This window comes from Mus musculus, chromosome 6 (assembly GCF_000001635.26).
Source record: "Mus musculus strain C57BL/6J chromosome 6, GRCm38.p6 C57BL/6J".
Lineage (NCBI taxonomy): Eukaryota > Metazoa > Chordata > Mammalia > Rodentia > Muridae > Mus > Mus musculus.
In genome coordinates this window covers 57644961-57671773 of record NC_000072.6, presented here as the reverse complement: position 1 = coordinate 57671773, position 26813 = coordinate 57644961, and the positions used below count along the sequence as shown (strand labels likewise).

The 26813-nt window shown below is 38.1% G+C and overlaps 1 protein-coding gene across 1 annotated transcript in view; it reads right to left on the bottom strand.

Moving 5' to 3' along the window:
- Positions 1 to 6637: 6637 nt before the first annotated feature.
- Herc6 (hect domain and RLD 6) overlaps positions 6638 to 26813 on the bottom strand; it is an 84145-nt gene continuing 63969 nt past the window's right edge. The window contains exons 14-23 of the mRNA NM_025992.2: positions 25543 to 25647; positions 24602 to 24709; positions 19605 to 19742; positions 17242 to 17385; positions 13599 to 13765; positions 12035 to 12098; positions 11613 to 11683; positions 9525 to 9708; positions 9329 to 9431; positions 6638 to 9074 (exon numbers count right to left, since the gene is read on the bottom strand). Coding sequence (NP_080268.1) covers positions 8860 to 9074; positions 9329 to 9431; positions 9525 to 9708; positions 11613 to 11683; positions 12035 to 12098; positions 13599 to 13765; positions 17242 to 17385; positions 19605 to 19742; positions 24602 to 24709; positions 25543 to 25647 — 1299 coding nt within the window. The 3' untranslated portion in view covers positions 6638 to 8859. The remainder of the gene's footprint in view (positions 9075 to 9328; positions 9432 to 9524; positions 9709 to 11612; positions 11684 to 12034; positions 12099 to 13598; positions 13766 to 17241; positions 17386 to 19604; positions 19743 to 24601; positions 24710 to 25542; positions 25648 to 26813) is intronic.

Here is a 26813-nt window from a genome sequence, read left to right as displayed (position 1 = left end):
GATAGACACTACCTCAGAATGAAAGGCTGGAAAACAATTTTCCAAGCAAATGGTATGAAGAAACAAGCTGGAGTAGCCATCCTAATATCTGATAAGATTGACTTCCAACCCAAAGTCATCAAAAAAGACAAGGAGGGGCACTTCATTCTCATCAAAGGTAAAATCCTCCAAGAGGAACTCTCAATTCTGAATATCTATGCTCCAAATACAAGGGCAGCCACATTCATTAAAGAAACTTTAGTAAATCTCAAAGCACACATTGCACCTCACACAATAATAGTGGGAGACTTCAACACACCACTTACACCAATGGACAGATTGTGGAAACAGAAACTAAACAGGGACACAGTGAAACTAACAGAAGTTATGAAACAAATGGATCTGACAGATATCTACAGAACATTTTATCCTAAAACAAAAGGATATACCTTCTTCTCAGCACCTCATGGTACCTTCTCCAAAACTGACCACATAATAGGTCACAAAACAGGCCTCAACAAATACAAAAATATTGAATTTGTCCCATGCATCCTATCAGATCACCATGGGCAAAGGCTGATCTTTAATAACAAAATAAATATTAGAAAGCCAACATTCACATGGAAACTGAACAACACTCTTCTCAATGATACCTTGGTCAAGGAAGGAATAAAGAAAGAAATTAAGGACTTCTTAGAGTTCAATGAAAATGAAGCCACTTCATACCCAAACTTATGGGACACAATGAAAGCATTTCTAAGAGGAAAACTCATAGCTCTGAGTGCCTCCAAAAAGAAACTAGAGAGAGCATACATTAGCAGCTTGACAACACTCCTAAAAGCTCTAGAACAAAAGGAAGCAAATTCACCCAAGAGGAGTAGACAGCAGGAAATAATCAAACTCAGGGGTGAAATCAACCAAGTGGAAACAAGAAGAACTATTCAGAGAATCAACCATTCGAGGAACTGGTTCTTTGAGAAAATCAACAAGATAGACAAACCCTTAGCCAGACTCACTAGAGGGCACAGGGAAAGCATTATAATTAACAAAATCAGAAATGAAAAGGGAGACATAACAACAGATCCTGATGAAATCCAAAACACCATCAGATCCTTCTACAAAAGGCTATACTCAACAAAACTGGAGAACCTGGATGAAATGGAGAAGTTTCTAGACAGATACCAGGTACCAAAGTTGAATCAAGATTAGGTTAATGATCTAAACAGCCTGATATCCTCCAAAGAAATAGAAGCAGTCATTAATAGTCTCCCAACCAAAAAAAGCCCAGTACCAGATGGGTTTAGTGCAGAGTTCTATCAGACCTTCAAAGAAGATCTAATCCCAGTTCTTCACAAACTATTCCACAAACTAGAAACAGAAGGTACTCTACCCAACTCATTCTATGAAGCCACAATTACTCTAATACCTAAACCACAAAAAGACCCCACAAAGATAGAGAACTTCAGACCAATATCCCTTATGAATATTGATGCAAAAATCCTCAATAAAGTTCTTGCTAACTGAATCCAAGAACACATCAAAACAATCATCCATCCTGACCAAGTAGGTTTCCTCCCAGGGATGCAGGGATGGTTCAATATAGGGAAATCCATCAACATAATCCAGTATATAAACAAACTCAAAGACAAAAGCCACATGATCATCTCATTAGATGCTGAGAAAGCATTTGACAAAATCCAACACCCATTCATGATAAAAGTCTTGGAAAGATCAGGAATTCAAGGCCCGTACCTAAAATTATAAAAACAATCTACAGCAAACCAATAGCCAACATCAAAGTAAATGGTAAGACGCTGGAAGCAATCCCACTAAAATCAGGGACTAGACAAGGCTGTCCACTCTCGCCCTACCTATTCAACATTGTACTTGAAGTCCTAGCCAGAGCAATTAGACAACAAAAGGAGATCAAGGGATACAAATTGGAAAGGAAGAAGTCAAAATATCACTTTTTGCAGAAGATATAATAGTATATATAAGTGACCCTAAAAATTCCACCAGAGAACTCCTAAGCCTGATCAGCAGCTTCAGTGAAGTAGCTAGATCTAAAATTAACTCAAACAAGTCAATGGCCTTTCTCTACACAAAGGACAAACAGGCTGAGAAAGAAATTAGGGAAACAACACACTTCTCAATAGCCACAAATAATATAAAATACCTAGCCGTGACTCTAACTAAGGAGGTGAAAGATCTGTATGACAAGAACTTCATGTCTCTGAAGAAAGAAATTAAAGAAGATCTCAGAAGATGGAAAGATCTCCCATGCTCATGGATCGGCAGGATCAATATAGTAAAAATGGCTATCTTGTCAAAAGCAATCTACAGATTCAATGCCATCCCCATCAAAATTCCAACTCAATTCTTCAACGATTTAGAAAGGGCAATCGGCAGATTCATCTGGAATAACAAAAAAACCTAGGATAGCAAAAACTCTTCTCAAGGATAAAAGAACCTCTGGTGGAATCACCATGCCCGACCTAAAGCTGTACTACAGAGCAATTGTGATTAAAAACTGCATGGTACTGGTATAGAGACAGACAAGTAGACCAATGGAACAGAATTGAAGACCCAGAGATGAACCCACACACCTATGGTCACTTGATCTTTGACAAGGGAGCTAAAACCATCCAGTGGAAAAAAGACAGCATTTTCAACAAATGGTGCTGGCACAACTGGCTGTTATCATGTAGAAGATTGCGAATTGATCCATTACTATCTCCTTGTACTAAGGTAAAATCTAAGTGGATTAAGGAACTCTACATAAAACCAGAGACACTGAAATTATAGAGGAGAAAGTAGGGAAAAGCCTCGAAGATATGGGTACAGGGGAAAAATTCCTGAATAGAACAGCAATGGCTTTTGCTGTAAGATCGAGAATCGATAAATGGGACCTCATAAAATTGCAAAGCTTCTGCAAGGCAAAAGACACCATCAATAAGACAAAAAGACCACCAACAGATTGGGAAAGGATCTTTACCTATCCCAAATCGGACAGGGGACTAATATCCAATATATATAAAGAACTCCAGAAGGTAGACTCCATAAAATCAAATAACCCCATTAAAAATTGGGGCTCAGAACTGAACAAAGATTTCTCACCCGAGGAATACCGAATGGCAGAGAAGCACCTGAAAAAATGTTCAACATCCTTAATCATCAGGGAAATGCAAATCAAAACAACCCTGAGATTCCACCTCACACCAGTCAGAATGGCTAAGATGAAAAATATAGGTGACAGCAGATGCTGGCGAGGCTGTGGAGAAAGACGAACGCTCCTCCATTGTTGGTGGGATTGCAAGCTTGTACAACCACTCTGGAAATCAGTCTGGCGGTTCCTCAGGAAATTGGACATAGTACTACCGGAGGATCCAGCAATACCTCTTCTGGGCATATATCCAGAAGATGCCCCAACAGGTAAGAAGGACACATGCTCCACTATGTTCATAGCAGCCTTATTTATAATAGCCAGAAGCTGGAAAGAACCCAGATGCCCCTCAACAGAGGAATGGATACAGAAAATGTGGCACATGTACACAATGGAGTACTACTCAGCTATTAAAAAGAATGAATTTATGAAATTCCTAGGCAAATGGATGGACCTGGAGGGCATCATCCTGAGTGAGGTAACCCAATCACAAAGGAACTCTCACAATATGTACTCACTGATAAGTGGATATTAGCCCAGAAACTTAGGATACCCAAGATATAAGATACAATTTGCTAAACACATTAAACTCAAGAGAACGAAGACCAAAATGTGGACACTTTGCCCCTTCTTAGAATAGGAAACAAAACACCCATGGAAGGAGTTACAGAGACAAAATTTGGAGCTGAGACGAAAGGATGGACCATCTAGTGATTGCCATATCCAGAGATCTGTCCCATGATCAGCTTCCAAACGCTGACACCATTGCATACACTAGCAAGATTTTGCTGAAAGGACCCAGATATAGCTGTGTCTTGTGAGACTATGCCAGGGCCTAGCAAACACAGAAGTGGATGCTCACAGTCAGCTATTGAATGGGCCACAGGGCCCCCAAAGGAGGAACTAGAGAAAGCACTCAAGGAACTAAAGGGAACTGCAACCCAATCGGTGGAACAACAAAACTAAGCAGTACCCTGGAGCTCTTGTCTCTAGCTGCTTATGTATCAAAAGATGGCCTAGTTGGCCATCTCTGCAAAGAGAGGCCCATTGGACTTGCAAACTTTATATGCTCCAGTACAGGGGAAAGCCAGGGCCAAAAAGGGGGAGTGGGTGGGCAGGGGAGTGGGGATGGGTGGGTATGGGGGACTTTTGGTATAGCATTGGAAATGTAAATGAGCTAAATACCTAATAAAAAATGGAAAAAAAAATAAAATGATAAAAAAAAGAAAAGTGTAAGAACTCAAGTTAAAAACATAGAAAACTTAATGTATGCCAAGAGGCTAGAGAACTGGAAGGTGTCAGAAAACCCCATGAAGAAAAGCTGGGCCAGGACAAGAGCACACACAACATCTCCGCTGGAGTGAGCACACGCACCTGGAGAGAGCACACATACCTGGAGTCCTAAATGTTGAACTCACAGGCAGTTGTGAAAATAGGCACTCACCTACATCTGAAAACCAGAAACCATTCGAGTACAGGGAATCAAGCCTAGGTCTTGAACAAATCAAGCTAGAATTAAAAAGAAAGTAAACCAAAGTACATTAGAGTAAAACTACCTGAAAATTAAAATTTAAGGGGAAAACTTCCAAAGTGTCCCAGAATAAAGACTTGTTGTTTCAAAAGAAGCCAGGTGTGGTGGCACACACCTGTAGTACCAGCTACCCAGCACTGAAGTAACAGGATCTCTTGAACCCATAAGGCCACAGCTGGCCTGGGCAAAAAAAAAAGACTGTCTCAAAGAAGAAAACAACAAACACTCATAAAGTTTGCTATAAACTAAAACAAAAGCAAGCGACCCATTTATTATATGCTGTTGATAATAGACCTTAAATGTAAATGTACAGAAATAATTAAGGTCAGGATTGGGAAGAAGGCTTCATGGGCAAAGTGTTTGCTATATAAGTATGAGGACCTGTGGTTGGTCCTACATCCCAGCTTCCATGTAAGAGTCAAGAGAGGCAGATTCTAGATGAGACAAAGTAGTCTAGGTTCAATAAAATCTGTCTCAAAAAGTTAGTAGAGAATGGTAGAGGAAGAATTAAAACTCAAACTCTGGCCCACATAGACATGGACATTCAAATACACCCATATACTCACATACCCACATATATTCATGCATAACACCCCCCCACACACACACACACACAGAGGGAGAGAGAGAGAGAGAGAGAGAGAGAGAGAGAGAGAGAGAGAGAGAGAGAGAGAGAGAGAGAGACATGGAGACAAAGAGACAGAGAGAGAGACAGAGAGAGGGAGAGAGAGACAGAGACAGAGACAGATAGACAGAGATAGACAGAGATAGACAGACAGACAGCATGAGCATAAGGGGAGGGAAATAAAGTCAAGGAATGGGAAAACCTGGAGAGGAATGTCATTAACAAATGGGATAAGGTGGGGGTGGGGGAATGTGAGGAATAATCGGAGAGGCCAAAGGAACTCCTTCAGAGAGCATCTTTGGGGGCACCTTTCCCAGAAAAGTCTTCCTGGAGCATCTCAGCTCAATCGCCAGATGAAAAAACATCTGACTTTTTAATAATCTTTTAGGGGTAGCAGAAATTTGACACCATGAAGTTTATTTTAGTATAGTGTGTGTGATATAAAAGCATGGGGAAGGCAGATACTGGCTAACACCATAAATGAGGAGTTTCTGTTGGGTCACAGTACAGACTGCAAGTTAACTCTGCATCCCAGAGAGAACTGCAGGGAAGTGAGGTCTAATTCAGACCTGTGCTCTTACCAAGGATTAGGTTATATAATTCAGAACACTTGGCTACCATGTACAAAGTTCTAGGTTCTACTCCCAGATACGAGGAAAGGGAATCTTGGTTAGCCAGTTGCTGTTGGACATATTTCTGACTTTTCAGTTCTGTTCTATGTGATCTAGTGACCTGTACACACCTCCTCCCAATTCACACCATCTTTTTCACTTTATACTCAAAGTGAGTCACAAAATCAATATACGGAAGCCCCCTGTATTAGTTACTTTTCTATTGCTATAATAAAACATCATAAGCAAGGCCTCTTATAGAAGGGAAGTTTATTTGGAGCTATAGTTCCAGAGGACTAAGAATCCATCACAACCTCAGTGGGGGAAGGGTGGCAGAAGAGCAGGCAAGCATGGTGTTGCAGCTGGAAGCTTCGACCTTGAACTATAAGCATGAAGCAGACCATGCAAACCTGGCAGTGGTGCATAGCTTTTGAAACTCCTAAGTCCACCCTCAATGACACACTTCTTCCGGCAAGGCCACAACTTTTAAACCTACCCACACAGGGCCACCAACTGGGAACCAAGTATTTAAATATCTTAGCATATTGGACCATTCTCATTCAAACCACCATACCCTCACCTTTCATAACTCTTTTTAAATTATGCCTCAGCTATTCTGAGCCCTTTACATAATATACTTTAGGATCCGTTTATCAATGTCAACAGAATAAATTGCTGAAATTAAATTAAATGATCATTTGACTACATGTGCTCGTCAGTAGACTCAGCTTTTCTAGGTCTAAGACCAAACATTCCCTGTAAACAATAAGCATCACAGTAAGTCTCATACACAGACATAGACAGTCGGACACATACCACACACACAGACATACACACAGAAATACAGACACACATACAGAGACACAGATATGCACACATAAACACCACGCACACATGCAAAGATACACACAAATACATACCATATACACACACATACCCACAAACCTTGGAATAATAGCATGTCGCTATCAGTAAATCTGATCTTTTTATACATATTGATTTAAGACTTCATTAGTTTCTTTAAACAATATAGTTTTCATTATAAAATATTTTAAAAACTTATTAAAATTACTCTCTGTTATTTCCAATTTTTCATATGATAGATGACAATGATTTTCCAATTCACTGTGTGTTTGTGATCTTGAGTCCTGAGCTCTTTCTACATTTATTTAATGTGCTTTTTAAGACTCTTCTATGTGATTAATATAATCTGAAAATAAGGCTTTTTGTTCTTTGGTTTTGAATTTATGTTTTTTATTGTCATTATTTATAATATAAATTCATATCCTGAATACAATGTTATATGTACATGATAGGCCTTCCCATCTTCTTGCCAGTGGGCAGCATTTAGTCTTTTGCCATTAAGAAGTCAAACGTATCTAGGTTTTATCAAATTGGCAGTTTCCTTTAGGCCTTGTTGGCTTTCTCATACATGACTAGGTGCTACATTTTGCTCAGTTACTTTTCTGTCTATTCTGAGGTACTATATGGACATTCTTTCCTATCAGTCTGTTGAGATGTAGTTGATTTTTAAGTGCATCTCCAGGTTAATTCCCACTTGGTTGTGAGGCACCACACTCTATATTGTATTGGATGTTCTAAGTATATTAAAATGTAGGGAAGGATTTTGGTGTCTGTTCACGTAAGATATCTATGGTTTCCTCTCTCTGTGACATCTTTGTCTGGTACTGGAGCAATGTTGGAATCCGAGAATTAGCTGAAGCGTATTCCCTCTTCTAACGATTCATTTGCTTTTGTTGTAGCAATTGATGACAATCATTTTATTTTCTTTAAATGATCTATTTTTAATTAGCTTATTTGGTTTCTTTGGAGTCCAGTAAACATCTCACATATAAAGTCTGATAAGTCTATAAAGATACAACATCTTTACAGAAATGGAACTTTTATGATGAGTGATTGTCACAGCAGCATATATGTCATTCTTATGACAAATTATATTTATGAAATTATTTCAAAGCTGTGTAATTCAAATTAAGTTCTAACATTAAGTAGAACTAGTATACAAGATGTATTGGTCATTTTCCATAGCAGTTACATTGCTTCATTAATTTACTCTATAGCATCATAATAAGACATATTTCAACTTCTTCCCATTTTGCCAACCATGAGTAGGTATGAGTTCTTGATTGTTTTCAGTATTTTACTAAAATAACATTATCTATGTTTAGAATGTATTTTGGAACACTGTACTAAGTATAAGTACCTTTGATGAATAATAAATGTCAACACTTAGAAGTTGAAAATAAATCATTTAGAATTTTCTAAAATCACAACTCTAATTATATTCCTTAATACAAAATATGCACCTATATGCTTCAAAAACACGTTGAAAGCTTTGCAAGCATGGTTTCTTAATATTTTCAAACTAATAGTTTATTATAGGTACCATAAATCTTTAAATAAACACTATTTTATTTTATTTGTTTTTTTAATTTAGGTGTTTGAGTGTTTTGGTGGCATGTATATCTGTGTACCATATCCATGGAATGTCTTGGAGGCCAGAGGAGGGTGTTGGATCCCTTAGGACTGGAGTTAAAGACGAGAGGTGAGTAGCCATTGTGGGTGCTGGGAACTGAGCCCTGGTCCTCTGGAAGAGCAGCCAGTGATCTTAAACATTGAGCTCTCTCTTTAGCTCACAATATTGAACATTTTAAATATTTAGTATATTATTAAATGAACATTGTTGTTCAGGAAATATTTCAGCCAAAACAAACATTCAAAAGCATCAAAGTTAAGAATGCAGCAAATGTTTTACAGAATTTTTTCACTAAAGTATTAATTTATAATTTATTTATCTCAAAAACTGTGCAATTCAAGTAAAATCCTTTAACCTCTTGTCCCTACTTAGATTAAGGAAAGACAGAAGAATCCCAAAGTGAAACACCTAGTTCCCGAGGCTGTGAACTGCTGGGAGGTGAATGTTTCTGCATCATTCCTGTGAGACAAATCCCGTGCTATTGTTGATTGCAACCTGAAGTGCTTCCTTCATCCTTCGCATTGAGGAATACTTAGGTAGGTCTAGCATCCTGTGACATGTCAATGATCTTGGGTTATCTTCTTCACTGAAGGTTTCAGAACACCGGAATACTATTCCTTCATTCTGTAGGCCTTTCACATGCAGCCTATCACATCCTGTAAGAAACACTAGAAAGGAATACAATTTTCTTAAGAATTTTCATCTAGAAATTTTCAAGATACATAAAAAGAAATAATGATCACATCACATTTAATAAATATTGAGTACACTTTTTGTGCAGAAAAACTGCACAGGGGCAGGGGCAGGGGCAGGGAAAGCCTAGAAAAATCATGACTTTGGGGGTTTGTGCTCTACACATATATGTGCCTTGCCATTAAAATGATCTATTTTCTGAAGTCTGGATATCTATTATAGTACTTACAGAGGAATTTTTTCTTTTCATCCAAAGTTAAGTCATGGAAAGCCTTCCAAAACAGCAGAATAGTTGGGTGTGATTTGTCATATCCATCTTTATACTTTGAATTCTTGAGAACAAGAGAAAAAAAGAAGAGAAAGTTCTAGGAAGGATATGTGTCAGTTATTTGGAAACATTAAAGGATACTTGGGTTACCACTTACATTTTCAAATTGTTTCCAGTCACAAGTAGCATTTCCAATTATTGCTGTCATTAGTTCTTCGGGCTGGAATTGCCTAATTATATCCCAGTTACACACTTTGTAAAATCCTCTATGAAATTCTTCATAAATCGTCTTTATAGAGATGTTAAAAATGTAATCAACATACTTAGACACATAGTCTCTCCTTGATGGAAGAAAAAAAAAATCCAATGACATGCCTTCTCCGTGACTACAATACTATCTATTTTTCTCTCTTTACTCTATTGAGAAAGAAAAGTATATTTTCTGTGTAGCTCACAAGTCTATAAAAGACAGGGAAATGAAAACCTGACTAACTAGAAAAAAAAAAGGTCCTTAGAGAATATAAGAGAAGGACTCAGACTCTACAGTATTCTCATTTTACATATTACAAGGAGTATTTGTGTCTCCAATCTGAATATTTGTCTTTGAACAGGGACATGTCCCAAAGAGCTCATTATACATGGAAAATGCATTGTAACACATCTGACCTACTAAATATTGTACCTTAGCCATTTTCCCTCACTAGTGCTCTCCAGCGTCAGAAGTATTGCATAGTAAATAGCTAGCTTAAAGAATGGTCAAAAATCCAAAATTTATGGAGTATGGTGACCATGGAACATCATATGCTTTCACATCACAGGGAACTACGGGAATAAGTCCAACCATTTGGCCCTTGCTTCTTTGCCTCTACACATTCCTTTCTGACATCCTTATCTGGCTACCTCTTGTTCGCAGGAAACCATATGTTGTAAGCATTCTCCCAGCATGGCATGCTTCCTCTTTCTAATCATCAGATTTTTCTATGAAAATGAAATTCTCAGGGCGGGCCCTTCTCTTCTCCCACCCCCATCTCTCTTCTAGTGGATCACTTTGTGAAAAATAAGTTCTGCAAGGCTGGCCTTGCATTATCAGATACACTTTCCACAGTATGATAGATTTCCCAGTGGCAAGCGACACTGTGTGGATGTGGTTTGACTCTGTCCAGCAAGCACATATGTGGAGAGATTTATCTCTCCCATTGTTGGGTATTAAGAAGGTAGAAACTTGGTCTAACTGTACTGTTCATGGAAGGACCTTTGAAGAGTGATTACAGTTACATGAAATCATCACAGAAGAGCCCCAAGACTGAACTCTGGTAGTCTTACTAGGTGAGGGAAGAAGATGAAAAGAGACACACATCCACACTCCTCATGTCTGTCAGGTGCTGCCCTCTCACACTCAAGATGAGGCTAGCAAGAAGGCCACCCACAGATATGGTCCTTAAATTTCCAGAACTGTGACACAAATAAAACTCTTTTCCTTATAAAGTAACCCAGTATTTGATATTTCATTACAGTAATGGAAAGTGGACTATGTGGGGTATAGAAACATGCCCATTACAAACATGTCCACCCTCACCTCACCATCACCCCTTTAAACAGCTTTTGTAACTAGCCTATTTGAACCACCTCTCTATGTACTCACTGTAACCAATCATGTCCTGCCAGTATAATAACCAGTTTCCCAAAAGAAGGAGGGGGGTGGGTGGGATGTCAGGAGACAGAAAGGAAGAGAAATACAGAGAGAGGGCAGAGGGAGCGGAAACGGAAAAGACAGGAAGGAAAACCTCATTTGTATCATTTGCCAATGTTTATGCTCTAAATATTCCTGCCATGGTTGACTTCAAATTACTAATACTTTAAATAATAACCTTTGCACAGTGATGAAAATTTTGCAGTCAGATCCCATAAACTAGTACCAAGTGGTTTATCTGATAAATTACATGATGGTCTATTTGGGTATCAGCTTTCTGACCACTATGATACAAGTTATATATTTTGCCTTTTTCATGCTTCTGTTACCAATATCTAGAATATATTGTGGCAGAGAATAGGGACTAAAAATATACCTTAGAGGACAGAAATATTTATTATTGAATCATTTCTTCTCTTCTCCTACCTGTTTAGCATTCTAAAAAAAAAAAAAAAACTAAAACAAACATCCAAGAAGCTCAAATATACTTTAAACTGTATCAATACAAACATTTTATGCCTATTCAAAGTAGATATTTTAGGTCTCTAAACTTACTTGTTGGTTTCATTCACAGGCACAGAGATCCCATCTGGAATTAAATCAACATCTTTTTGATCCCAGTATATCTATAAACAAAATGTAATCAACTGATAAACATAAATATGAATCTGTCATTATTATCATCCATATACCTTCCCTAAAATTTTACAGAAATCATCTTTTAAAATATTGATAATTCATATTAAAGATTCTATAATAAAATTATTTTTAAAGTAATAGATAATGGCTGGGGATATATATTAATTGTATAATACTTTATTGGCATAGGTGCAATCTCCAGCAACTCCTTGTGACACTAAAACATACATACATACATACATACATACATACATACATACATTCATACATTCATACATACATACATACAACAAAAACTGATTAAAGCCAACGTATAATCGAGATTTCTTGCTACTCACAGAAAAATACATGTGAAGTTCTTCAATATCACCAGCCTCACAATTTAGAACTTCTTGCAAATTCCTATTGAAAATTGATTTAAAATGACATATTTGATGTTATAAAATTTCAAAGTGATAATCATTCAGTGGCGGAAATTAAGTAACACAGACATGCACAAAATTCAGTATGAATTTTGTCTCCTACTCCTTCTCACTCATCTTCTTAGAATAATCTTGATTTAGGATTTGATTTGTTAGTCTGCTCTACCTCATTGATAGTGCTGTGTACTGTGAAAATGATTATGCAGACAAGACTTTAAAGCAGAGAGAAATTACTTTGCCAAGTCTGTGGTGTCTTTGGTTGTCACAGTTAAAGGTTGTCATCTAGTGACTCCAGACACTTTCAAATACATCACATGCCCTGCAAAACCTGCCACAAAGAGAAGTAAAACAGCCACATGCCTGTGGTTATGGCTCAGTAGATGCGCTGTTTAAGAGGGAGGAGGCCCAGGGTTGGATACCCAATCAAAACATTCAAAACAGAAAAGACCAAAATATCAAATTGTCACTCTTGAGAAACCCCTCTTTAAGAAAAACCTACCACTAATGGACCACAAAAAAAAAAAAGAATTACTTCATTCAATTGGTTATCAACACTTTAAGAAAAATCTGTGGCAGAAAAAGAACATTTTATCCACTTAGTTCCTAGTGAACTTGAACATGCTTTTATTTTTGGATAAACCATATTCATATTCACTTATGGCGCTATTTCTTCATAAAACACATGTATATGCATTTATGGTACTAACTCAATTTATAAACCATACAAATGTACTATAGCACTATATTAATAAACCACACCTAAATACATGCACTTATAACACTGTATCTATTTATAAATTATATATCTGTATAAACATAGTCATAGTACTATATTTTTACAAATCACATCTATCTGTGCCAACTTATCACACTATATTTACAAACAATATCTGAGTGTATATATATATACATGTTTATATCACTGTATCCATTTATAAACCACAACTATGTGCATGTACTTATCATGCTATATTTATTATAAACCATATGTATATGTGAACTTATAGCACTTTTTATAAGTCATATCTATATCTCTATATATGCACTTATAGCACTAATTTACTTATAAACCACATTACATATATTTATAAGTATAGCACTGCATCTGTTTATAAGCTACATATATATGCACTTATACATTGTATACATTTGTAAACCATATTTATATATGTATATGCTCTTATAGCATCATATATATTTATAGATAAGAAGGATGACACATGTTCATCCTGAGAACTCCCCTAAGTACTTTCCACCTTGATAAAGAACCCAGGTCCAAACTCTTTATTATACTAGTTTTTTGATCAGAGGAACATCTGCTTTTTCTTCATTTCTGAAGGCTTACTCCATTTACTGCAAGTCATGCTAATGGAAGCCCATCTACAGGACACACAACATTAAAATTGAAGATCTGACCTGTGTCATGTGTGATATTAATGGTCCTTAATGCTGCTTTCATAAAGCAAGTATATGTACTTACCTCCCCAAGGGAAGACTAAGTTCTTTTAAGTCTTCCAAAGATGGCTTTTGGTTCAAAAGTTTTTTATATAAAGCCAGTGGGAAAGGAAGGTTGATAACCTTTAAGTTATGTAGGGAGAGTCCACATAAGATCCCAAATAGGAAATAGCTGCTCTTCTCAAACTTGGGCTGGAAAATACATTTGAAAAAAGTTGCTAAGCTATTATAAATAATCAGTTCTACAAAGGCACAACTAGACCAAAAAAGGAACAAATTTTAGCTTCCTTTACTAGTTAATATCACAAGTTAGACAAAAACTGGGTTTCAAAGAATAGAAAAATTCAGACTCTTTTATAAGTTATAATACAATTTCAATTTCTTCCATAATGTTCGTTGTATTCTTTATGTGTTTTTGGTTTTGTTTGTTTGCTTGAGACATACTGAGAAAACTTTCTTTTGATAGTTCTCTTTTTTTTTTTCCTTTTTTTATTAGGTATTTAGCTCATTTACATTTCCAATGCTATACCAAAAGTCCCCCATACCCACCCACCCCCACTCCCCTACCCACCCACTCCCCCTTTTTGGCCCTGGCGTTCCCCTGTACTGGGACATATAAAGTTTGCAAGTCCAATGGGCCTCTCTTTCCAGTGATGGCCGACTAGGCCATCTTTTGATACATATGCAGCTAGAGTCAAGAGCTCCGGGGTACTGGTTAGTTCATAATGTTGTTCCACCTATAGGGTTGCAGATCCCTTTAGCTCCTTGGCTGCTTTCTCTAGCTCCTCCATTGGGAGCCCTGTGATCCATCCATTAGCTGACTGTGAGCATCCACTTCTGTGTTTGCTAGGCCCCGGCATAGTCTCACAAGAGACAGCTACATCTGGGTCCTTTCAATAAAATCTTGCTAGTGTATGCAATGGTGTCAAAACTAACTATATAGCTGAGGGTGACCTTGAACTCCTCTTTTTTTTAAATTGGGTATTTATTTCATTTACATTTCCAATGCTATTCCAAAAGTCCCCACACGCTCCTCCACCACTCCCCCACCCACACACTCCCACTTCTTGGCCCTGGCGTTCCCCTGTACTGTGGCATATAAAGTTTACATGAACAATGGGCCTCTCTTTCCAGTGATGGCCGACTAGGCCATCTTCTGATTCATATGCAGCTAGAGACACAAGCTCCGGGGGGTATTGGTTAGTACATAGGATTGCAGATCCCTTCAGCTCCTTGGTTACTTTCTGTAGCTCCTCCATTGGGGGCCCTGTGATCCATCCAATAGCTGACTGTGAGCATCCACTTCTGTGTTTGCTAGGTTCCGGCATAGTCTCACAAGAGACAGCTATATCTGGGTCCTTTCAGCAAAATCTTGCTAGTGTATGCAATGGTGTCAGCGTTTGGAAGCTGGTTATGGGATGAATCCCCAGATATGGCAGTCTCTAGATGGTCCATCCTTTCGTCTCAGCTCCAAACTTTGTCTCTGTAACTCCTTCCATGGGTGTTTTGTTCCCAATTCTAAGAAGGGGCAAAGTGTCCACACTTTGGTCTTTGTTCTTCTTGAGTTTCATGCATTTAGCAAATTTTATCTTATATCTTGGGTATTCTAAGTTTCTGGGCTAATACCCACTTATCAGTGAGTACATATTGTGCGAATTCTTTTGTGATTGGGTTACCTCACTTAGGATGATGCCCTCCAGGTCCATCCATTTGGCTAGGAATTTCATAAATTCATTCTTTTTAATAGCTGAGTAGTACTCCATTGTGTAAATGTACCACATTTTATGTATCCATTCCTCTGTTGAGGGGCATCTGGGTTCTTTCCAGCTTCTGGCTATTATAAATAAGGCTGCTATGAACATAGTGGAGCATGTGTTCTTCTTACTGATTGGAACATCTTCTGGATATATGCCCAGGAGAGGTATTGCTGGATCCTCCGGTAGTACTATGTCCAATTTTCTGAGGAACCGCCAGACTGATTTCCAGAGTGGTTGTACATGCTTGCAATTCCACCAACAATGGAGGAATGTTCCTCTTTCTCCACATCCTCGCCAGCATCTGCTGTCACCTGAATTTTTCATCTTAGCCATTCTGACTGGTGTGAGGTGGAATCTCAGGGTTGTTTTGATTTGCATTTCCCTGATGATAAAAAATGGGGCTCATAGCTAAACAAAGAATTCTCACCTGAGGAATACCGAATGGCTGCGAAGCACCTGAGCTTCAACTCCTCTTGCCTGTACCTCCTAAGCAAGTGATTATAGCCACATGCAGCCATGCCCAGCTTCTTGCATAATTTTCAATATAAATTAACAATACAGAACATTAAGTAAATGAATTTTTGGTTACTGGTAGTATTTCTGAAATGTAGAAACATGCTCTGGTGGAATTACAAAGTTTTCTTTTGAAATTTTAAGGTCCTGACCATCCAATTCATGGAGACAGCTGACAATGAGAAAGGATGGTTGTTCTGTAGCAAGATTTCAACTTAGCAGAATGAATGCCAGATGAGTATTCCAAGAATGGTGGCTCCATTTGGCAATGCAGCCCCACATGGGGCTTAACACTGGAGTGGTGCTCATGAGGCCGTATTGTCACTCTGGCATCCTGTCTTACAACGAAGACCCTTTGCCTGCAGACGATCATGTCATGATGCCTTGTGTTAAGGAGACCTCTTGAGAGCTGATTTACGTCAGCACCATGCCCTTGGGCTTTTATCTTTGAGCTCCTTAACAAAGTACTTTGGTGGTTCACTAATGTGACATCAACAAAAACAGACCACAGCAGCTGCCCTCACTTTTCTTCTCTGCATCTTGTTCTCCTTCTTAGAGAAACTAAAACTAAAGGACAAAAAAACTTTCCAGGCCAAAACAGCAGCCCAGGAAGGAAGCTATCCTAGTGTGACATTCCAGGATTCCTGCTCCAGTACCTTTCTGGATGTTAGCAGGTTCTGAGGTTCAGTGACTCACAGGATGTGTGTTCTCCCAGTTCTCCTTACCCTATTTACTCCTCTACTGGAATTCTGAAATGAGTTAAAGTGCAGCACAATCTGCAAAGGCCTCTCCCAGTCAGCTTTTCATCCCATAATTTGTAATGCGTACTCTGGTTCAACTTAATTTTGCTGTTTTATCAAGCCATATATAAATTAAAATAAAATTGTGTTTGTGTGTGTGTGTGTGTCTGTGTGTGGTCTGTTTTCTACTTAACGGAACTGTATAAATGTACTTTAAAGTGAGGGCTTTGCTCAGTGTGATGCACTCCTACAATCCAAAGCATTTAGAAGGTAGAGGCAGGAGAACCGTGAGTTCAAGGATAGCTTGGAATATATAGCAAGGCACTGAATAAGACAACTTATAAAAAGATAAAAATGAAAAAAATTATAATCAAAAGAATCAACCAATATCTCAGAATGAACAGCTATCTTTACTAGTTTACCTACAGTTTCTCTCTACTAATTTGAAACATTCTGCACTATAACTCTAAAAATTACGGACACATGCCAGGACATGGTTTTCCACAAATTACATAATCATGCCAGAGCACAGCTGCAGTACCACAGGTGATGTGGTACTACTCAAAATAGAGAAGCTAGGTGATACAGTCCTGATTTTTTACACTGTGCTTTGCATATTGCAGCATGTAATGCGTTTTTTGAGAAAGACAGAACTTACATTGACTGGAAACCACATGCTGGAACCCTTTTCAGGATATATGAACATTTCATATTTGGGGTCTGTCATCTCTTCAAATATACAGTGGAAGAACTCTGAACTCACTCCCCCAGCCTCAGGACGAATTTCATTAATAAATCCAACCTGAAGAAAGAAAATTTATTTCAGGGCTGTTATTTAAAATATAGCTCCCTTGCTCTTTATGGAAAAGTCTTCAGCGTGTTCTGGCCTTCTTGAGCTCACGACAATGGCAAGATCCACACAGTTCTTTTCCTTCTCACACCCTGCCATCCCTCAGTTTGCTGCCAAGCAGTGAAAGCCAGGAGCCCATTTATTCCCAGGTTGGTAAGTCAGTGAGTGGATCCTTTAGACTGACACACTTACCTCTGGAAGAAGGAAGAGTATCTTGATATAAAATTTAATATTCCTTAAACCCATGGGTCATGAAATTATCAAGTTATTCCACCTTGTCTGTCTTCATAGTAGCTTTCAGACTGAGCAACCTTGGCCTAATGAACAGCTCTTTGTGTTCTCCAGCCCCTCCTCAAAGTACTTCTAGTAAGCAGCCCTTCTAGTGAGCATGGGTTAACAGTTCTAAAAAAAATGGGGGGTGGGGGACAGGGCTGGAGAGATGGCTCAGTGGTTAAGAGCACTGACTGTTCTTCCAAAGGTCCTGAGTTCAAATCCCAGCAACCACATGGTGGCTCACAACAATCCATAATGAGATCTGATGCTATCTTCTGGGGTGACTGAAGACAGCTACAGTATACTTACATATAATAATGAATAAATAAATCTAAAAACAAAAACAAAGACAAAAAGCAGTTCTCCATGTTCCTGCTTTTGATGGCCATGTATTGACTTGATTTTACCCTGCCAATTCTGAGAATTCCTTTTCTGGCTAACTTAATAGTTTTCATTAATTTATATACCTGATTTTTGGTGCTAGGGATTAAATTGGGTCCTCAGGAATGCTAGGCAAGCACTATAGCATTCCCAGACCTTGTATTTTAAATATGTGTATGTATCCTCAAGCTTCATTTTCCCAGATGTTGCCCTTCTTGTCTGCCTGAGAGAGCGCACCTGCTACTGTTTGATCAAAAGCTTTGGCCTGCTCAGGACTCACAGTGATGCCAAGGGTTAGGAAAGACACTCTTGTCATGCTCAGTCTATTTTGTATGAGTCTTGAAGTTAACAACTCTCTTAAAGGAGAGTCATTTCCTACAGAGGAAAGAATTTTCTACTGATATCTTCCTCACAGACAAAAGTATAAGAAAACTAAATACCAAGGGAGACTGGCTTCTAAAATAAACTTGTTTCTTTATTTTCTATTTGAATCACATGCTGGGAAATAGCCCTTTCTGGTTTGAGTACTCTTTTCCAGGATCTGTTTTCTTTGGGAATTGACCACTTACAGTCGCAGCTGGTATCAGGAAAATCCACTCCTTTGGAAACTCCAGGCTCTAGCTTTTACCCACAGAATTTGTCACTATTCTATTCTGTATGTAATATGGCCTTAGGTGCTACACCATAAACACTCACCAGGCATCCACAAAGGATTAAACAAAGAGTGGTTGGAATCAAAACCTACATTGCAGAGCCTAGAACTACAATGTGGGGGAATGTGCCTGTTACACCTGCTATCTGTTGGGTGTATGGATCGTCTCAGTTCTTCACTATTTATTGATTGAATTCTTTTGAATATGATTTTGCAATGTCTCTCATTAAGAGGTTAGTGTATGTTCCCAGTCTTTGGCTTGGGTTCATTCACGAGACTTCTTTGGTTCAAACAATATTTAATGATGACTAGATTGCATTTCCAGCACTGCTCTGAGAAGAACATGCTTGCTGGTCCCAAGAGGAAGAAGAACATTAAAGTATAACCCAATGTCCTCAGCCAATAATTGCATAGCATAGCCAATCCCCACCTAACTTTTGGATATGTGAACAAACTCAAGCAAAAATGTGTATAGCTGGGAATGTAGGTTATGGTAAAGCACTTGCTTAGCATGTGTGGAAACTCTGGCTTTATTCCTAGTCTCATACATACAAACACATATTCATAAAAAAAAAAAGACACCCAGAAATTCAGGTGCACTAGAAGATTTTAAAATGAATTGTTATTTTTATGACATTAAGTATTGGAATGATTCATTCTAACCATCAATAGTTAAGTTAACCTGCAACTAAATATGTAATTAAACATTCTTCTGTCTCAAGGGAAAGGGGAAATCTCTGGAAATCAGAGTTGTGAATGCTGCTCCTTAATTATGAAGGTTCCTTCCCACAAAGAGAGAGATTGAGAGAGAGAGAGAGAGAGAGAGAGAGAGAGAGAGAGAGTCCAGTGAAATTTTTCTTTTTACCGATAGTTGCTTCCTAAGGTCAAAGTCTTCCACTTGTCTTAATTGACGCAATGTGTCTTCCACCAGGTGACTTCGTCTGACTTTCAGTATAAGGTATGGTGGGGAGCTCATCTTTTCTGGAAATGCCATGACTTCAGACTTTTAGAAAAAGAATTTTTAAGCTGGTTATCTTTTGGACCTTTAATAATCTCAGGGATAAAAGTGTGAATGGTGGAGCAGGCCTACAATCCCTGGGGTAGAGGCTGGAGGATCGAAAATTCCAGATCTGGGGCTGGTGAGATGGTTTAGCGGGCAAAGAAACTTGCTGCCTAGCATCCTAACCTCAATTACCTCTCTGGAACCTATATGCTGGAGGGAGAGAACTGACCCAAGCAAATTATCCTCTGAACTCCATATGTAGATGGCAGCACACATGAGTACAGGACATAAACATAAAAACATTTTTAGAAAGAAATTCAAGGCCATCTTGGGTATATATACAAGGCTCAAATTCAAGGCTGGCCTGGGCTACATGGTTTCCCATCTTTTTACAAAAAATAAACCTAAAAAGTTTTAAGTACTTGTTTATTGTTTGTTCTTGCAACAGGTGCAGCCACCGTGCCTTCCCTGCCCCTGCCACACACCCAGTCAACCTTCTGAGTGCTGGAATTACAGGCACAAAGCATCAGGCTTGATTTATATTGAATAGTTCTAATAAAAATATTTTTGTGTCTTGATGCCAGTGTTCTGTATACTTATAATTTAAGAAACGTGGTATTAAATTGTAAGATAATACAATTACAGGATCAAACAAGTTGTAGCACCTAATGTTCTTGTGCAAAAATGAGTAATCAGCCATGAACAGTTAAGTAGTTAAAAATGTCTATAACCCCTTCCTATAGTAATCATAATTCTGACATCAAACCTGCTAAGAGAACAATCTACCATCAACCTTCAGAAGTCCAGTGTTACATGTAAAGCTCAGAAATGACTGTAAGTGGCATGGGGCAGATGAGGAAAGGTGATGCCAATAGGAAGAAGACAAAGGGAAGACATTCTCTGAGAGGATTCTCCATGAATATAATAAGCATCCATTTTGGAAGTCTCTAAAACTGTCTCAGGGAACCACACTGTTCTGGAGCAGTGTTCTGCCATTTAAAGCAGCAGTGTCCTGAGCTTTCTTAAATTGTCAATATTCCAATAGGCCTTGGTCTTGTTTCTGCTAAACTTCTTTGGATTAGAAATTTAGCACTGGACTTGACTACCCTTGATTTAAACTTCAACATACCTCTGAGCCTTCAGGTCTAGCACACAGACAATAAAGCACTGTTTAGGAATCCTGAGTCAAGACAGTTCCCTTGGGGTCTGCTTTGCAACAGCGATACTTTGATTAATGGATAACAAGTTTCTAGGGCAGGTGTGTTTGTTCATACAAGCTTTCTACCACCTTAGGTAAGGCATATTCGACTCTGGACTGGGGAACCCCTCTGCCACACCACCAAGTACTGAGACATTCACACAATTCTACTAAATTTTTCTGTTATTCCTTGAGCTTTTCTTTTCCTCTGGTTCTTTATTGACTCCTGTGTTCGGGATCTGTAGTTGGATGCTTCAGCAACACTGACTGTTAGACAATGTTGTTCATGGCTCTGAATGACCCACAGTGGCCACTGACCATAACAGGCAGAAATTTCTCTTGCTTAGTGAAGACCTGGTTTAAGAATCTCCATCTTATTCTATTGTCCACATAATCTCCACCTGGTCCCTGTGTGTGAGTCTTCCCTTTCTACATTATTTTGTTTGAATTGGCTAGTTAGTTCAAATTAGTTAGTTAGGTTAATTTTGGAGCTTACAGTTTTTGACTTTATACATCAAATCCTTTGGAGAACAGAGCTGTGAAGTCTGCTTCCCAAGTATACCCATGAGAATTACTACTAGAAATAATCTCTCCTAGTCCTTCTTATATGTAACTTGTAAAAGTTCACGTATTTTCTCATTAACATGATAGATTAGATATTTCTATAGAGAAAATACTACATATGGAAGGAACTGCTTAAAGGAATTTTATGAGGAGGTTACATGTGGGAGGGAAAGGCTTTACTTTTTCCCTTTGCCAGAATGTCAGACAGATGAAAATAGGACTTGGTCAAACTCACTAATGACATGGTGATTAAAAGGAGCTAGTTATTAGTATTCCTTCTAGACTCCACCCCACAGTTATCTGGGAATAGCCAGGTATGCCTGACTCATTATGAAAGGAGCTGTTTGGTCCCCCCCCCCCCATCTTATTCTCTTACTCTCTCTGTCCCTTCTCTTGCCATTCCCCTCCCCCATCTCTCCGTGTGTTCCTAGCTGGCCTCTACCCTCTACTCCCTCCCTTCCTCCCCCACCTCTCTCTCTGCCTTTCTCTGTCTCTACTTTCTCCTCAACTCCCCATACACTAAATAAACTCAATTCTGTGCTATATCTGTCATATGCCTGGCACCTCAGGAGGAAGGGATGGGCACGCAGAGGCATCCCTTTCCGTCTCCCCATACCGTGCCTCTAACAAACTTACCCTGGCTCTTTCTTTTTTATAAAACACAACATTAATAACAATAGAGTGATAAGTCTACCTTTGGAATGATATTACTAGCATGCTTCTTGTGTCTTGATTTCTTATTGTAAAACCCTGGAATTTATGGCATGATCCCCTGACAAAATCAAACCTAATTAATAGTGTATAAAAAGGAAATACTTTGTGTCAAATGGCTTCTTTTGTGGACATGGTGCCCTAGACTTCTTTGTTTTATACAGATGGTCAGTGTTGTTTGCATTTATAACAACTGCAGTAATGTATATGATGTTGGATTTTTTTTTTAATTTCCAGACAGGGTTTCTCTGTGTAGCCCTGGCTGTCCTGGAACTCAATCTGTAGACCAGGCTGGCCTCGAAATCAGAAATCCACCTGCTTCTGCCTCCCAAGTGCTGGGATTAAAGGCATGAGCCACCACTGCCTGGCATGATGTTGGATTCCAATAAATCATTAACATCTAAATAGCTTAAATAAATATGAATCTTTCCTGGGAAATGACCTAGAAAACAAGCTGTAGCAATCAAAAAAAGTTTGAAAAATCTTTAATATAAAGTCTAGGGCAATACTATTTATATATAATTATCTTAATAATTATATATAATAATTATATTAATGTACAGCTATATTATATATAGTTATATATAAATATATAATTTTTCCTTAGACATAATATAATATGTAAATGTTATATGTAAATGTTGTATGCTAGTGATACAATTGTGAGAGAGGAACAAAACAGTCAAAGTAGAAAGTTCTAAAAATTAGAAAGTATGTGTTAGATATAGGATATAGATATCATATTTGAACTGTGCATTCTGCAGTCTCATTATTTGCATGTTGAGCAGTTATGGGTCTCTATGTTAATTAGTATGTGTTATAAGAAGCAGTTTCTTTAATAGAGTTTGAGAAATTCACTAATAATCTATGTGTATAGCAATAAATCATTAGTAGTTATTTTAATACCATGTCCATTTAGCAGAATAATAATAGTAAGTTCTCCTCTAGGATCTCTAACCTACGTAGGCACAAGTTCCTTGGCCCTGATACTGGTGCCAGGTATTGGTTTAATCTCATAGAATGAGCTTCAAATTGAACCAGAAAATGGTTGGTTATTTCCAGACACTCATGCCACTCTTGCAGCAGTTGACATCTCTTGCCAGGACAGTCATTATCTTGCAGGATTCATCTCTAGGTCAGATTGATGATTTTTTTTACCCCTGTGGTAGTGTGATTAGCACCTTCTAGGACCACAAAAGCTAGCCAATAGGAATGCAGCTTCTAAGTCAGTACCTACTTGATTTCCTCTATGTTCTATGAGTCATGTATCCAGTGTCTTCAGCGATAGGGCGTATATCATACCCTTTCCCTGCAGGCTCAGGGACCTTCACAGAAGAAGGGGTGGTAAGACTGTAAAATTCAGGAGTGGTAGATGGGCAACACTAATTGGACTGGGGATTAAAAACAGGGTGTAATGGAGAGAAAAAGAACATTTAAATTAGGTAGGTAGAGAGGTGAGGGTGGATCTGGGAGGAGCTTGATGAGAAGTTAATATTGTCAAAAGAATTAACTCAAAGAATTAACAAAATAGTATTCAAATATGTTTATGCTTACAAGTCAAGCTCTGAGAAACTGGGCAGGTGGAGGAGCACCCTCTCAGAGGCAGGGGGGTAAAGCGATGGGGTAAAGAACTAGGGGAGGGGACTGGCAACTTTTGGAATGTAAATAATTTATTAAAATTAAATTAAAAATTTAATAAAAAAGAATAAGTGAGGAAAATATTAAACTGGAAGCCAGAACACAGAGAAATGAGGTGACCAGATTAGCTGACTAAAGGGTTAAATCCTGAAAAGAAATTTGAGCTGGCATTTGTCTTAAAATACTTCAGAAGAAAGAACTAGTAGTAACTGCAAAATTAACAAAAGTGGTAGACCAACACATGTGGTAAAATGTGTATACCTGAGGGTCTTGGTAAAGAATACTACTATTTTTACTTTATATATGTTTTAAATTTCTCATCACAAAAAAGTGGTTACCCATATTAGCTTGAATATCATTTGACTGAGTCTCCAAAGATTCATGTGAAACTTTGTCTCTAGTGTGGCCATAATTAACTTTTAACTGGACTTCCTAGAAGATAATTAGGTCATGGGACACTACTCTTGGAAGGGATCACTATGAGCCTCACAGAGTGGGTTATTTCCTGTGAGAACAGGTTGTTATAAAGTGAGGCCATCCAATGCAACTGGCCTCTATCACACATGGCAAAGTCCTTTTGTGGTTCTCCTCGTGTTTTAATGCTGGTGGTGGGAGACAGGGTAGTGAAGAAACAAGAATGGGCCTGTCAGGATTCCTACATCATGTCAGTGAACATTTGAGTTAAATAAATCCCTTTATAAAGGATAAGCCTCAGTTAGTTTGGCATAGTAACAGAAAACATACATACCATCAGTTTTACAAATGAGTCACATTTCATTAGTTTAATTTTGGATGGCAAATCAAAGACAAATAGAAAATCACTGAAAACAACCATATCTGAGGATTCTGTACAGTCCTAAAAAAAGAAAAAAGAGGCAAAAAGGTTTTGACAATGAAAAAAGAATAACATTCATCCCTTTCCTAACGTTATCACTATATTTACTGCTAGGATCTTTTGAATCTATTACAATGAAGCACCTCCTCTTCCTTCCTTCTGTCTGTCTGTCTATCTGCCTTTCCTTCTTTGTTTTTGAGACAAAATGTCATATATCCTAGGTTGATCTTAAACTCACTATGTCCCAGAGAATGAACATGCACCTCTTTTTTAAATTATTTTTAAAATTTTAAATTATTTTATCATTTTAAGTTATGGGTTTTTAGTGTTGCATGTGTGTCTGTGTATGACATGCATGCAGTGTCTTCAATGTCCAAAGATGCCAGAAGATCATGTCTGATCTCCTTGAACTAGAGTTCCAGATGCAGACAGTTGTGAACTACCATATGGATTCTAGAGATGGAACCAGGTTCTCTGGAAGAACATCCAGTTCTTTTAACCATAGAGCCATCTCTCAAGCCCTGACCCTGTACTTCTGATTCTCTATCCTTCACCAAAGTATAAAGATTACAGGACCTCACTTCCATACCTGCTTTATGCAGTACTATGGATCAAGAACCGAGGCCTCCATTTGTTCTAAGCAAGTACTCTACCAAATGAGGTTCATATCTAGCCCTTAGAGATAATTCTACAAGAAAATAAATTTGTTTTATGAGCAAAGTGTTTAAGTTTTCAATGGCATGCAATTTAGCAAATTTAGTATTGTAATAAGGACATTTTCTGATGTAGGGATGACATAGTTGCTAACAACTTTAAGTCATGAACATTCTTACAAGGCGATATGTTATACTTACCAGATCGTTATGCCGTATGAACATTCTTCCTGCCTCTGCATCAAAGTTAAAGATGCCAGAAAGCTCATTTATGATGAAGGCACTTTCTGGAAGTTGACAGTTAGCCTTAAAGAAAACAAGACCTTGAATTTCATTTTCTATTAATAAATTATATAGCAGGTAAAACCTAGATTTATATGCATATATACATTTGTCAGTGACTGAGAAAGTGTGTTTTAGACTAGTTGAACTAAATGGGATAAACTTCACTCAGCATATTTCACTGAAAAATCAAATTCTGTCACTCAAGAATTTTCCATCTACCAGGTGGTGGTGGTGTTCACTTTTAATTCAACCATTCAGTAGGCAAAGACAGATAGATCTCTGGGAGGCCAGCCTGGACTAGAAAGTGAGTTCCAGGGCAGCCTAAGCTACGCAGAGAAACTGTCTCAAAACAAGGGAATAAACAAACTGAACTCAAACAACAAAACAAAAAAACCCAACAACAACAAAGAATTTTCCATCCTCATGGTATCTATCAGTCATGGTATCTATCAGAATTTTTAAAATTCTGGCTTCTCCACGTATCTTTTCTAGTGCCAGTCTCTCTGTGCCTTTGCAGGACAGTTGGGGTTTTTTCCCCTTTACCTACAAATACAAATGCTCATTCTATATCAATTTGTTTATGTGTTGTCTTGCTTTTACAATTTCACATGTATTTTTGATACTTGATACACGTAGATATTTTTGATACTTTTGATACACTGTGTGTATTCCAAAATACAGTCCGGGTAAGGTACTCATGGTCAATTTACAAAGATCTTCTCAATAAATTTAATTAAAAAATTTTTTAAAACTCTACCAAATGAGGTACATATCCCAAAATATAATCCGTGTAAGGTACTCATGGTCAATTTACAAAGGTCTTCTCAATTAATTTAATTAAAAATTTTAAAAAACTATCTTTGGGGGAGATATCATTCTATGTGAGAGTAAGAGTGGAGATAGTGGGAAAAAAAACAATGGAGATAGTGTAGGTCATGGTAAGAATTCTGGGTAAGGAGTCCTTTAAAGTCAGGGACAGGCTACAAAGAAGGTGACACACGTACTCAGATACATGGTGACAGAAGAACTGGAGCTAAGATGAAAGGATGGACCATGTAGAGACTGCCATATCCAGGGATCCACCCCATAATCAGCATCCAAACGCTGACACCATTGCATACACTAGCAAGATTTTGCTGAAAGGACCCAGATATAGTTGTCTCTTGTGAGACTATGCCGGGGATAGC